We start from the raw sequence: 15,295 nt of genomic DNA, 5'->3' as shown, positions 1-15,295 counted from the left end.
TAGGTTCAATCCCTGTCTCTGAGGATTTAACTGGTCTCAAGGGTGACTGGAATACTGATACAATTGGTCTAAGCTGGAGAGAGAAAGGCAAAGGTTAATCAGTAGTTGATCTCCTGAGCATTATTCAGGGATTATTGCTGGAAAAGTATACACATGTCGAGGGGGTCAAGTTCAGCTACAATGTCACCATAGCCATGATCTTGTCTATGAAGCACCACATGAATGAGATAGAGGAGGGATGCTACAGCAAGTAGAATTGCCCTGTACCTAAGTCATCTTCTTCATGACAGCAGAGAACATTATATGGAAGTTCTTGTAGTTAAAGGCTAATCCTTGACAATCCTTCAGAGAAAAAGATAGAATGAAACATGGAGTATAATAAAGTTCTTAAAATAGCCATGTACTTAAGACTGGACACATTATGGTCTTGGCTGCATTGTGTAGTTACCCCGGCTAAGATATGTTTTCCTAATTAAGGAAACACCTTTATCCCTTGGGGTTTAATGGTGCTGCAGTGTAGCTTAGGTTATTCAACAAATGATCTCACCCTTTTACATTTGGATAATTGAATGCACACAAGGTTAATATTTAACTTGAGAAAAAGCACTGAAGCTGTATATGTAGACAAAAGACAAAATACTAGGATTACTTTTTTCTATCACCATATGATTTTATGATTCTATTAGCATGCAATATTCCCATTTCAAAGGATGAAATGATTAACAAAAAGATATCGTGACCGATGTTATTAGCGTTATATATAAATGCTGTGGAAGACATAAGCCAGTACATATTTTAAATCAATACTTACTGAGGTCTCCAGTCACATTTTTCATTTATTAGCACTATCATTTATGGCAGTAACTTTGTTGCTCAGTAGACAAAATATTAAAGATTTCTTTCTCTTTACTGAAAGCTTTTTATAATTAAAAGCTTACAGTTTGCAGTGATTACATAGGGTATACGGGACAGAAACAGGCCATTCAGCCCAACCAGTCCTTGCCAGTGTTTATGAAAGACTGCATAATGAAGTCTAGGAAACCATTAGGCTGAAGTTAAAAATAGTTCTAAATAATAACTTACATTGAGTTTTATTCAAACTAAATTACAATGTAACTTTCACAGTTGAATTCCCCGATATAAAGCTTCATGCAAATGGATCATATAATGTGGAATTTGGCTACAGAGGCCAGAGCAGCTGATTCTCAGCTCACACAATTTTCCATCCATTAATTTTAATAGACAGAAATCATAAAGGACTTGAATCAGGCATGATGGCCTCCACTTTTAAATTCTCAATGTGTATGCCTGTTGTGCAAATATATATTTGGGGACACCAAATTGTTAAACCTACGCCAATATTCTTACATTTCTTGTGAGCAATGGAGAGGAACCTCCAGTACATGCATCACATTTGCTCCATTAACCTTTGTGTAAGGTAAGGTTCAATTGCAACCTTGATAATTACCATGCTGCAAAAAGTAAGCACACCTGCTAGTGAAGAGTATTGAAATCTTGTTCAATAATCGTACATGGTGCTTTAAGTCTTTAAACTATTAAAGTTTTCGACAAGATATATGCCAATATTCAGACATTTTATGTAATTACAGTACTGCTTATTCCAGCACAAGTTATTATTAGAATCTTCATACAAGCAAATATCACAGAGACACTGAACAGAGAAATAAAGAGCACAAGAGAATTTAATTTCAAACTAAGCTGTTTGCTGTTAATCTGGTAAAGTTCAAAATGTGCGCACAATCTGACTGTGCAGTATTGGTCATTTTTGTTAAAATAATCGCAATACAAGTGTCAGCAAGATGTCAAGACAGGTTCACAGATTTCATGGTGTTAATGGCTGAATAAGTTTGTTATGAGCAAGTGTAGAATTGTACTACAGTTTGTGCAATGCAATGAACCATTAACCATCCAGTCAATGTGCAGTGCTCTAGGGAATTCAAGTTTGCATGTAACTATTGACAGTAGGTTGCTTTTTTTATATATACAAAAGGTTCTGTTTTCCCTCCTTCCTTCCACATAAACTTTCTCCCCTTCAGCAGACATTGGGCTAAAAATGAGATAAGGCCTATTTGGTGGGCAATAGGATCGCAAATTCACAAAGCACAATTACACCGGCCCTGATCAAAGTGATGCAGACGGCATGCAAACTTCATGCTGCCTTATTATTATTAATCTCCACTATTGCGACATGCAGTCCAGCACCAAATGTGCTGCTGACTGGCTGCACACACTGCAGGGGACCCAGGTTCATGTGAGGCTAGCACTAACTAAAGCTCGCCTGTACATAAAACCAGCCTACAACTATTAAAGGGAGGTGCATTTGGGCAGCAGCAAGTGCTGGAAGCGGATGGTAGAGGCTTTGTGAATAGGAAAATACATGAGAAATGGTGCAGCAGGAAAGAAAGAAGCCCCAGGTTCTCTGATGGAAGACAGGAGATCTAAGTGCAGGACATGGAAAGCAAGAGATAGTGTCCGTCTTTCTGCAGGGGACCAGGAGCCCTCCAGACAAGCACTTCAAAGGGAATGGGAGCAGTTAACCATGGAGACAAATGCCAGAAGTTTGATCCTGAGGACCTAGCTGCAGTGCCAGAAAAAGTTCAATGGCCTCATGAGTGATTAGGAGCAACGAATTCATCTTCAAATGTCAACAATATCCTAACAACTGGACCACCAACCTTACACTGCTCAATAAGCTACACTCCCATCACTGATCCACTAACAACCTCTAGCAAACAGGATTCATGCCTAACATGCAAATGCTTCACTTCACCCACTTACTATTGTTACAAGTTTCACACCCATATCTCGCAGTTTTCACATACTGACATCTATGACAGACACATCCTCAAAGCACATTCCAACACATGCATGCACTTCCCTGCCTTTTTGCATAACAGGAAGCAGCAACAAAGAACTGATTGAAGACAGGCACAGCTGCATATCCTCACCCCGCTGGAGGAGACAGTACTCCATATTATTTGCCCTACTGTTACAACTGGTGTTGCTGAAGTCATCCAGAATGATGCTGTGTTTATGCCTTATTCACCCTCCCAGGTCCCACTTTACCCTCATCCTGCAATCTGGTATGAAGTACAAGCTGCAGATGGTTTAACCATGTACCTCATGCTTTCCACCCACCACCTGCCTTATACATTTATGCTTTCTGATGCCCGAGACTTGCTGCCTGTCCAGCCAGTGGTGCATGATGATGAAGGGCAAGGAGAAGAGCACACCACTGAGGATGAAGCACTGTCACTTGATCTGAAACTTGCAGCCACCAGCTCCAATATTTGGCGCCTAACTTAACGGGTAGTATAGAGGCAGGATCTGCATGTGGTGAGTCACTGGGCATAAGAGGGTTGCAGCAAGGCCAGGGAAAAAGGATAGCGTGTGTGCCAGCTCCCCAGAGTGCAAGGCTGCAGGTGAGTCTGCTGCAGAGGACTCAGATGATGGCTTTGATTGGGGCAGCATACAGGAAAAGGCTGAGCGGCATGCACACGGCAATACCTGATACCTAACCCAGGCCCGCCAGCAACCTTGTTGTCAATGTAGATGGTAGGAGTCCAGTTCTGACTTGGTTCTGACTTCACATAGAGCTTGGAGTCTGCCCTTTCCTGCATGGAAGTGGTTGCTAACTCCATGTTAGAAAAGGCAGACCCAGCTCTGATGCAGCATGTGGTGACCAATGTCACAGCTTCCATTGCAGCACAGACTGAAGCCATTCAACATCTCAGTGCTGCATTGGAAGCTTAGATTGGGGTCATGAGATCCATGCTTGGTGCCATGCAGACTCGGACTGCTGCCATCATGGCTGCAGATACCAGGGGCTTGGGTCTCTCCAGCAATCTCTGCTCCAACACATTACTTGGATTGCTGAGGCGCCAAGAAGTGGCAGTGATTACGTGGTACGCAACCTCTCATAGGATGACACCATTTGTACACCCACAACTGCCATTCCACCAGTGCTGTTATCCATATATCAAAGTGGTGTAGCTTGAAGCCAGAACCTCTAGGCCCAGTGCTGCTCAAGCATTCTGCAAGGCCACCTGCAGTCTCCTTCACTGAGTGTCAGCAGCCTTCCAGATGCCATGCTGCAGCTGGAGCACTGGACAGACAAATGCACCCGCAAGACACTAAGGGATGAATTCATCCTGAGAATATGGCCACTTTTGTGGACAGAAATACCTTCTAACACGACAAAGAAACCTAACAGAAACTCAATTTGTATGGGGCAAAATTTGAACTTGAACTTTCAAGATCTTTTGCACTGGTTTGGTGAATCTCAGGGGAATTGTGCGGAAAAAAACCTCAACCTAGCAGAAACTCCAAGCCAATACACATAGCAACAGAAACACTTCTGATGCTTGTTTATGTGAGTGTGCTGTACATTTCGCTGTTCTAGTATTTGGGTGTAGTCGAGCTAGAAATTAGATGGTAAAAAACGGTTCAGAAAATTTTCACATGAAAAAACTGAACTCACAAAAATTGACAATTTATGACTGTATATAACAAACACTGCAAGAGTCACTCCCAGGATCCTGATCCTCGGGTGCAATCCTCGGATGGACACTACACTTCAAATATATTTACAAAGTGTAGTCACACAATCAAGTCTATAACTAAATTAAAGAATAAGGACTGCAATAACTCTCTGCATAAATGTAAGGTGCATGCCTCACCATTGACCCCCTCTTAAAAATCAGATTAACATATAAAGCATTTTGCTTTAATTGTGCCCTCTTCCATTGATCCTAATGAATCAATCAACATAGGTGGCAGTTTGAAAGAGCAACTAGGACCAAGCATGTGAGGAAGCTGAATTAGTATTAGCAGAGATAGACTCAAGAGAGCTTTAGCATTACCAGTACAAGGAAATTTAGTTCCTTTAAGCAGTCTTGAACTTACACATGGAATACTCTAACAAAATGATTAACATATTGAAATAATTCCTTCTTGTTGCTTTTTTGAGGAAGTGTTAACCTTTTATTTTGCACCTTAGTATCCCAGGGGGGCTACTTTTAGGTAACTTGACACTATCCCAGTAATTACAGTTTAAACTGAACTATTGGAAAAGATGATGCTCCTCTGATGTCCCAGTGAGTCAGTGAACTAGTTGTTATGGGTACCGAGGTATTCTTACCAGAAAGTACAGTCAGTACCCGGTATATGCTGTGAGGTTGGGGAGTCGGACAGGGAAAGAGGAGTCCTAAAATTGTGTCAGCATTTACAGTTTAGAAAAGGGTTTCTGCTTCTAATCACTATCTAGTGATCCATGCTAGAAAATCAGGCTTAAATATGTTGGTAAAATTATTGCCTAGGCTCAGATGTGACCACTCAGGCAAGGAGACATAGACCACGGCCATCAGGGAAATACATCTTCAAGAAAGGAAAAATTGTATAGAGAAACAAGAGGATATTATGATCAATTATAATTCTTTGTAGTAATTTTTTTTTTGAAAGATCTTATGATATTTTCATCTTTATTGCACTTCAAATATTTTAAATAAATTTATATTTTTTAGTATAATTAGTTAGTGAAATTGCTATAGGTTTGCAACTAAACTAAAATGTTCTTCATTATTTAGCAAGTCATTCTAATTCTATTTTTAAAATTATTAATAATTAATACAGATGAAAATGCACATCCATTATTCACTCGTCAGCCACGGTAGTAGTTTAAGTCTTGAGAGCTGAAGAACAAGTTACAAACTGTGCCATTATTTGTTAGAGAAGGACGAGCTATGACAGAAGTAGTATTCAATCACCTTGGGCAGAATTACAGGGCAATAAGAGAAGTTATGCATTAGGGTATGCTAAAGGCCATCAAAAGATCAAAGGGAGGCTAATACTAATATTGGGAGAGATACTTGCCTGGATGAATGCAGCGCCAACAACACTCAAGAAGCTTGGCATCATCCAGGACAAAGCTGTCCATTTGATTGGCACCCCTTCCACTACCAACGATCAGTGGCAGCACTGTGTACCATCTACAAAATGCACTGCAGAAACTCACCAAGGCTCCTTAGGCAGCACCTTCCAAACCCACGACTTCTACCATCTGGAAGGACGTGGGCAGTAGATACATGGGAATACCGCCACCTGGCAGTTGCCCTCCAAGACACTCAGCATCCTGACTTGGAAATATATCGTCGTTCCTTCACTGTCGCTGAGTCAAAATCCTGGAACTCCCTTCCTAACAACACTGTGGGTGTACTTATACCACAGGGACCGCAGCAGCTCAAGAAGGCAGCTCACCACCACCTTGTCAAAGGCAATTAAGGGTGGGCAATAAAAGCTGGCCTAGCCATAACACCCACATCCCGTAAATGAATTTTTAAAATTTATGAGATGACTGTCAGGTCTTCAGCAGTAATCCTGTGATTTCAATTTTCCTCATATGGACTGAAGTGGAAGAAAAAGAAAGAATTGCAGTTATATAACACCTTTCATGACATCAGGTGTCCCAACGTCCTTTAGAGCCAATGAAGTGTAGTACTGCAATGTACAGAATTTAGGATAAAAGGGTCATATTTATAAATTAAGCACAACAAAAGACAAAATGAAGTATAGGAGGAACCATTTACGAAAAGGGTGTTAAGTATATGAAACAGATTACTGGCACGGATGGTGAAACAAGAAACCTTAATGGGTTTCAAGAAAGAGCTAAATAGTTCTTGTTAAGAAATGGGTTCAGGTTATTAGCAATACATAAAGAGCTTCTCCTAATAAGACTGTTATTATCTGACTATGTTCATATTTCCTAGCATTTTATATGAATGACACATACACAGAGCAACACAAGATCAATATTCAGTTTTTCATTACTCTATTAATTCTGTTTTTTATTACACTATTAATTATGTTGCACCATTATACTTAGATTTATTTACTTGAAATCCTTGGCCACTTGATCCAAAGTTTTCCATTATTCCTTCCACTGATTAGGATTAGGAAGCATGCTGGGTGGGAGCTGACTTGATCAATGACATTCAACGCAAATCATTCACTCTCCATTAGACTTATCAGTCTTAAAGATACAGCTGAGAAGGGATTTAGTCCTTTTTCATTATGGCATTAAAGACATATGGTGTAAATGGACTATGACAGTAACATACCATGATGAATGATGTTATGATCCATTAACTTTTGCATTAGTTTTATGGCTGTCTCCCTGTCAGGTGCCTCTTTATGGTCTATCAACCAATCAATTAGCTCTTTAGCAACAAAGCAGTTTGGATAGGTTCGCAGATTATAGCGACGGTCTTTGATTAATTTTCCATCATGCAGTCGGAGCCTGATAAATAAAACAAAGCTATATTACAATTTTCATCAACAAAATATTTCTTTGTTAAACAACTAATTTTTCAAAAGCTCCATTTGCAAATGCCAGTCAAATTCTGTTCAACAATTTTAAATTCAAACTCAAACCAGTCATGGTCTTCCGACATGTAGTAGGCCAAAGTTATCAAAAATAATTAGAGTAACTGCTGTGGTGTTTCATCAAAAAGAAATCAGATAAACTGCTTGGATTGAGTTATTGAAGAGAAAGTCAGAGAGAAAAATATAATTTCAAATTTGTGACAGATCTCAGAATCGGCCTCCAAACAACCAAAAGAATCCAGCAACTCTAAAATAGCCAATGTAAATCTATCAGTGGAAGGCTTCAATATTTCGTTACATTGTCAATTTTTGAAAAGCTTTATTTAAACAGTGAACACTAACGGGGTAATGGCTTGGAAAAGTTAATAGGATAGATTTTCCAAAACAGTGCAGTTTGAAGGTGCAAAGTTCACCAAAAGTGACGTGTGCTGATTGCACACAATATTTGTGGCCCACTTACCATAATTGTGCGTAGCTCCAAGCGTGGATTTGGCTATGTCCAAGGAACAAGCAAGCGGGGGAAGAAAATTGCACGTCAGGAAAATTTAAAGTAGGCAATTAAAGAGCAGTGGCAGAATAGAGGACAGAATTCGTGCAGCTTCAGAAAAAACTCAAAAGGCTTTGCAATCTATCTGCCAAGAGTGAAGGAAAAAGAAGGAATTAAGAAGTGGCAGGCAAAAATGAAGAAAAAGGAAACCCAGCAGGCTTGCATGAATTTACATGAAAGTGAAGAAGCAGCCTAGCACATAGCTCCCTGCCTGAAGTTTCTGCCAATGCATTTATCATCACATGTTTATTTCACATAATTATAATCTGCGGACATGATACAGGTTTCAAGTGCATTGGTAAAACAAAGTAATCCCTTTAATCTGGACCTCTGCTCACTGTGGAACACTAGAAAATTAACTAATTAACCATTGGTGACAAAGTTCTGATGAAGGGTGCGGAAAAAATTTTAACCTTCCCTTTCTCTCCACAAATCTTGCATTTCCAGCATTTTCTGTGTTTATTGCCAACAATGTAGGGAATGATAGACAGAAAAGTCTATACAGGCTCTTCAGGAAACTGGTCAGAACAGCCTTGTATAAACAGGCTTGTCCTAGTATAGAGAAGGTAATGTTATTTTACACAACAGTAATGAAACAGGAATCGAGGTATAACCATTGCAGACTGGTAATATCTTGCACAATGTATACTTCATCTGGATTTGAAATATCCTGCCCCCTATTAATTCTATTTGGACTTAGCCCATTTTAATTGGGCAGAAAAGCTGGCAGATACAAGGGCAGCCCAGAAGATAGGTACAGCCCAAAAACATTCTAACCAAGTATAAGGAAGTTGCAGAAACAGCCAGAGTTTCCTGAATGAAGAAGATTAGGACAACTATGAAGTTTTAAAAGGTGGCCTACAGTAAAAGAAAGGCTAAAAGTAAAGAAGTAAACAGGAAGCAATATCAAAAGATGAGAAAGAAACAAATAGGGAAATAGGAAAGATTAAATAGAGAGTGTGATAAAAGAATAGATGTTTATATTAAGGACAAAGGCAAGAAATTTGTCAAAGAATAGGTAAGACCACTGAAGGAAAGAAGGCACCCTGATTGTACAGGCTGAAAGAACAGCAGAATTATTTAACTTGCATTTTATTTCTGTCTTTACAAAGAGAGTAAAGGAAGGATGGCAGCAATAAAGGAGGAGACAGGAATAAATGGTAAATCGAAATATTAACAAAGTGGCATTAAAAGGGTCAATGGACTTTAAAGTTGATACGTCAAACAGCCTGGATAGTCTATTCCAAAATACTGAAGATTAGTTACTAAATATAGTCGGAGCACTAACAATTATTACCTCAAGTTATTTGGAAACAAGCACAGAACCAAAAGGACTGAGCACTGAGGCAAATGTTCTCCTGTTAAAATAAGGAGAAATAAATAAGCCACATAACTATGGACCAGTTAACCTCGTACTGGTAAGTAGGGAATCTGCCAGTGATCATAATAAGGGAAATATGGGTGAATACTTCAAAAGGTGTAGGTTCATAATGGACGGTTACATGGGTTTATAAAGCACAGATCATGCCTGTCTAACATAAAACATTCTTTTCAGGAAAATTACCGAGCAGATAAATAAATGAAATGAATGTAGTATGCTTAAACTTCCAGGGGGCATTTGATGAAGTGCCATTCGAGAAATTTATCAAGGAGATTAATTAAAAGTATTAAGAGAAAGTATTAAAAGTAAAGTGTCAGCATGCACAAAGGAGTAGCTAAAAGAAAGAAGGGAGTAAACAACAAAAAGATGATGCTTGGATTGGTGAGATGTGACTGTGATCTGACTGAAGAATGCGTGTCGGGAATTCTCGTTCTTTATCTATTTTATAAATTGAAAATCCTTTATCTGAGCACACCTGTACCAACAAAACCTTACTTCCTGCTGTCAACATCCCCCTCCTCAGTATAAATTCCTATCTCTACATTAATAATGGAAAGGGCTTCTATAAACTTTTTAAGCTGTAATTATAACCTCCTGTCAATGGTGGTGCTGTAGCACCTGAAATTAATGTTTCTCACCTCCTTAACCTGCACTACAGAAGAACTTGCATGTTGCAACCAACACTACTTCTCTGCCTCCCAGATTTTACTATGTAATTATAAACGATCATACTAAGGTATTCAAAATGATAGAATGTATAACTTTAAAAAGAGTACAGAGTTGCATCTGCACACCTTAGTCCTCTAACCCCTGCTTCACCTTAGGACTACATTTGGTCTCAAATTCACAAATACAATGGTGGAGGAGGAAAAATACAGTATGCTGAACTGATACTGGACACAGATATTGAGGATATCAAATTTGCTGACAGTACCAAACTACAGAGAATGGCAAACTGCCAGCTGGAATGTGAGGTAGAACAGTGTCATATACAGGTTAGGGGAAAAGCTAGATTTGCGACAAATGCAGATCAAATTAGATGACTGCAAAGTAATAGCTTAGGGAAAAAAAAACAAAGAATGGAAACATATTGTAAATGGCAGAATTCTTAATGTAGTGGAACAACTGAAAGATCTTTAAAACCAGAATAACATAGAAATGGAAAAGAGTTTGTAAATTTTATGTATAAATGTGTTGCAGAAGCCGGAGGTGAGTAATTTCAACAAAACTTTGATTAGCACAAAATTTGGAGTACTGTTTAGTTCCACATTCCCAGATTTAAATGGGTTATTGCCAGAGATATTTTCTTTATTCTTTCATGGGACGTGGGTGTTGCTGACAAAGCCAGTATTTGTTGCCCATCCCTACTTCCCCTTAAACTGATTGGCTTGCTAAGCCTTTTCAGAGGGCAGTTAAGAGTCAACCACATTTCTGTTGTTTTGGAGTCACATGTAGGCCAGACCAGGTAAGGACAGCAAATTTCCTTCCCTAAAGGAATTAGTGAACCAGATGGGTTTATACGACAATTGACAATGGTTTCATGATTGTTTTTACTGAGACTAGCTTTATATTCCAGATTTATTTATTTATACTGGATATAGTTATCAAGAAAGGTTTAAAAAAATAAAGTTGTATACAGTGAGGATCAATGGGAATCTGAAAAATGTTCAAAATTTTGAAAAAGATTGAGAGGGCAATTAGTAAAAGATTATTTCCACAGATCAGTGAATCAGTAACAAATTGAGGATTAAAAGTAGAAACATGGATGGGGCATGAAGGATTTTTTTTCCAACACAAAAGGTTTATTAGCGTATAGAATGCATTAACACTAGTAGATATTGAAGCCAAATCAACCTGGAAATTTAAAGGGGTCTAAATAAACACAAAGAAGAAAAATATTAAAAGTTACGAGGGAAGAAATTAAGAAAATACAATTAAAATAGATAGCACGAATGCGGAGGTAGCATTTTCACAAATAGATTGAACCAAATGACCTCTTTTAGAGTTGAAATTTCTATGGTATCACTGATCTTGTCATTGTATCATCTTATGAATAAATAGAGCCTTCTATGAACTTTACCAAAGCAACGTCATTCTTTTCACTTCAATATCAAGGAAAATTCAAATGTGTCAACTCATCCACATGGTTATTATTTTCACTGGGTAACAGACAGATTGGAACCTGATGCTTTCATCTGCACAGTGTTTGGTTAATAACAACATAAACCATGGTAGTCCATAGTGTTTTTGTTTAACTGCACAGTTCAATAGGACCCATTACCCACTTCTCAATGTAACTGGGGATGAGCTTTACTGGCATCATCCACATACCAAGGACAAATAAAATAAAATTCTAGCTGACTTAAAGCTCATGATTGTGCTTCACCTTTTCTAGGTGTGTTCCCTGTGGAATGATCTTTGCCAGAAATGAGTGTTCCTCGGGCAGAGGGTAAGTAGATGATGTGGAAGAGAAATCCAAGATGGAATAGTTATATATGGATTCTAGATAGAGTAAACTTATGGATTGAATGCTCTTTCTTCACTGAATTGTTTCACATTCTTATACATTGCTAGCCTGGTATCGTATTCACCTTAAATATTCCTAGTTACAACCTATTTGTAAAATGTCTACAACTATCAAAAGTTGCTAAGGCCCCATAACTATTGATTGTAGGTCTTGCATTATTCTTACTATTCCCTTTTGTAAATACTGATTAAAAAGAAATTATCAAAATTATTTTCTTTGGCTTCCTACATTAGTTTAATCCTTGGATCATTTTACGGATTTGCTTGTTCTTGTATATTGATACAACACCACATTAAAAAAAAAACTGCTGCATCAATAAATAGCAAACAAGCCAGTACAATGGCACTATAGAACACCAATGTCATAATGCCAGCTTCTCCTCCTGGCCAGCTATCTTCAGCAGCTGGATGTTGTCACTATTAGAAACAATTTGAGTTCTTCCAAAAATTATGGGATTAAGTTTGAAAGGCTTTGTTATCAATGTGATGTCTTCTAACAACAAGCATCAGTTGTAGAAACATAGAAATATAGAAACTAGGAGCAGGAGTAGGCCATTCAGCCCTTCGAGCCTACTCTGCCATTCATCATGATCATGGCTGATCATCCAACTCAATAGCCTGCTCCCACTTTCTCCCCATGTCTTTTGATCCCTTTAGCCCCAAGGGCTATATCTAACTCCTTCTTGAAACATACAACGTTTTGGCCTCTACTATTTTCTGTGGTAATGAATTCCACAGGCTCAACACTCTCTGGGTGAAGAAATTTCTCCTCATCACAGTCCTAAATGGTCTACTCCATATCCTCAGACTGTGACCCCTGGTTCTAGGCTCCCCCACCATCAGGAACATCCTTCCTGCATCTACCCTGTCTAGTCCTGTTAGAATTTTATAGGTTTCTATGAGATTCCCCCTCATTCTTCTGAACTCCAGTGAATATAATCCTAACCGACTCAATCTCTCCTCAAATGTCAGTCCCGCCATCCCAGGAATCAGTCTGGTAAACCTTCGCTGCACTCCCTCTATAGCAAGAACATCCTTCCTCAGATAAGGAGACCAAAACTGCACACAATATTCCAGGTGTGGTCTCACATCCACTGGCTCCCCCTCATCAACTCTACTAGTTACATCCTCAAAAAATTCCAGTAGATTTGTCAAGCATAATTTCCCTTTTGTAAATCCATGCAGACTCTGCTGAATAAGAGCTACAACATTATAACCCAATTTCCCACCCATTTCCACAGCCAGCAAGGCTTCATCTGGCACTAGGACTTTGCAAAATGACCATACATATATGCGAAACAAAAACAGAATTACCTGGAAAAACTCAGCAGGTCTGGCAGCATCGGCCGATGCTGCCAGACCTGCTGAGTTTTTCCAGGTAATTCTGTTTTTGTTTTGGATTTCCAGCATCCGCAGTAGCTTTTAGCTTTTTGTTTTTATACATATATGCGAGTCCAGCATATTTCAGACACTTTGTTATAGATGCAAAACAATCTTTTAAAAACAAAGTCAGTCAGTATCTCCTGCTAGAGAAACAATTAGCCTTTAAGTTACCCCAAGACATGCCCAGCTGCAGCAATTAGGCTATGTTTCAATGGTTACATACAGCTGTACCATGGTAGCAGCATGATGCTCCTATCTTTATAAAACAGTGTATTAAGAACAACAACTTGTGTTTTTTAGCACCTTTAATGTAGTAAAATGTCACAAGACTCTTCACAGGAGCATTATCAAATGAAATTTAACACTTAAGGAGACATTAAGACAGATGTCTAAAAGCTTGGTAAAAGTGGTAGGTTTTAAGAGCCATCTTTAAAGGAGGGGAGGTAGGGGCCTAGGCAACTGAAGGCATACCAGTGGTAGAATGATTAAAATCAGGGATGCACAAGAGGCCAGAATGGGAGAAGTGCAGAGACCTTAGAAGATGGTAGGGCTGGAGGAGGTAACAGAATTAGAGAAGGGTGAGGCCATGGATGGATTTGAAAAAGCTGGGAATTATAAAATGTAGCTCAGCAAGCACATGGGCAATGGGTGAAAAGGTCTTGGACACAGGTAGTAGAGTTTTGGACAAGCTTGAGTTTATGAAGTGTAGGAAATAGGACGCTCACCAGGAGAGCTTTGGAATACTCAAGTTTAGAAATAACAAATGGGTGAGTGTTTCAGCAGATGAGCTGCAGCAAGGGCCAAGTAGATCGATGTAGAGGAAACCACCATTGGGGAGACCATACACAGACTGGGTGACCGCTTTGCAGAACACCTCCGGTCTGCCCACAAGCATGACCCAGACCTCCCGGTCACTTGCCATTTTAACACGCCATCCTGCTCTCATGGCCACATGTCCGTCCTTGGCCTGCTGCAATGTTCCAGTGAAGCCCAACGCAAACTGGAGGAAGTGCACCTCATCTTCCGACTAAGCATTTTACAGCCTTCCAGACTTAACATTGAGTTCAACAATTTTAGACCATGAACTCTCTCCTCCATCCTCATCCTCTTTTTTATCCCCTTTTTTTTAACATTCATTTTTACTTTTGATCCACTTATTTTTATTTTCATTTGTATTCAATCATCCCATTGTTGTATCCCCTGTTTTTTATCCCCCTTCTATCCCATTTTCTATCCTTTTTTTCCCCCACCACTGCCCCTCCCTCATCCTATCCCCAAAAGGGCCATCTGTCACTTGTTCCATGGTGTTCCTTCACACAATGCCACCCTTGTTCTGCTATTACCACATTCTGCTTTCTTACCTTTACACCACTATCAGCACCATTTTTTTTAGCACTAACCACTCCCTTTGTCCTTTAGTTCATGACATCTTTATCAATCCTTTCTTTGTCCCCACTTATCACTGGCCTTCTATCCAGCTCCACCCCAATTAAACAACATAAATTTCATCACATTTCCACTTCTCTTCAGCTCTGAAGAAAGGTCATATGGACTTGAAATGTTAACTCTGTTTCTCTCTCCACAGATGCTGCCAGACCTGCTGAGTTTTTCCAGCATTTTCTGTTTTTGTTTCAGATTTCCAGCATCCACAGTATTTTGCTTTTATCTTAGTCACAAATTAGAGACTGCAGAGGGGTTGAGAGAAGTGGAGATGGGCAGCACGTAGATGAGAAATAGGAGGGGGCCAAGAAGAGATCTTTGGGAGGCTCCTGACTTACCATGAGCATTATCTCAGGAGGTCAATCTAGCTAGTGGGACATGACAGGATGATGACAAGGGCTGCAGCATCTCCACTCAATTAAGTGTCATCAAAACACACAAGATTAAATAGTGCTATCCTCATGAGAGATCTTCTAGTCCGTTGTAATATAATGATGTTTCTGAATAGTGTCAGTATAGGGCACTCTATTCTTTGTAAGGCTCAAGGATCACTGTTATATTAGATACCGGGGTTTAGCCTTATGGTGGCTTCTCCTACTTTTCCATGTACCCATTAA

At 39.3% G+C, this 15,295-nt stretch overlaps 1 protein-coding gene and 1 long non-coding RNA gene across 4 annotated transcripts in view; one reads left to right on the top strand and one right to left on the bottom strand.

Moving 5' to 3' along the window:
* Nucleotides 1–15,295, bottom strand: part of LOC144688531 (DEP domain-containing mTOR-interacting protein-like) — a 75,424-nt gene that overhangs the window by 59,352 nt on the left and 777 nt on the right. For all 3 annotated transcript variants that reach the window (XM_078555225.1, XM_078555228.1, XM_078555226.1), the window contains exon 2: nucleotides 7,137–7,315. In XM_078555225.1, the coding sequence (XP_078411351.1) occupies nucleotides 7,137–7,315 (179 nt within the window). The remainder of the gene's footprint in view (nucleotides 1–7,136; nucleotides 7,316–15,295) is intronic.
* The window catches only part of LOC144688533 (uncharacterized), a 69,053-nt gene continuing 63,011 nt past the window's right edge, over nucleotides 9,254–15,295 (top strand). The window contains exons 1-2 of the long non-coding RNA XR_013578430.1: nucleotides 9,254–9,366; nucleotides 11,725–11,778. This is a non-coding gene — a long non-coding RNA (uncharacterized LOC144688533). The remainder of the gene's footprint in view (nucleotides 9,367–11,724; nucleotides 11,779–15,295) is intronic.

The sequence above is a fragment of the Cetorhinus maximus genome, chromosome 13, assembly GCF_964194155.1.
Source record: "Cetorhinus maximus chromosome 13, sCetMax3.hap1.1, whole genome shotgun sequence".
NCBI classification, from domain to species: Eukaryota; Metazoa; Chordata; class Chondrichthyes; order Lamniformes; family Cetorhinidae; genus Cetorhinus; species Cetorhinus maximus.
This window is presented reverse-complemented; position numbering and strand designations above follow the sequence as displayed.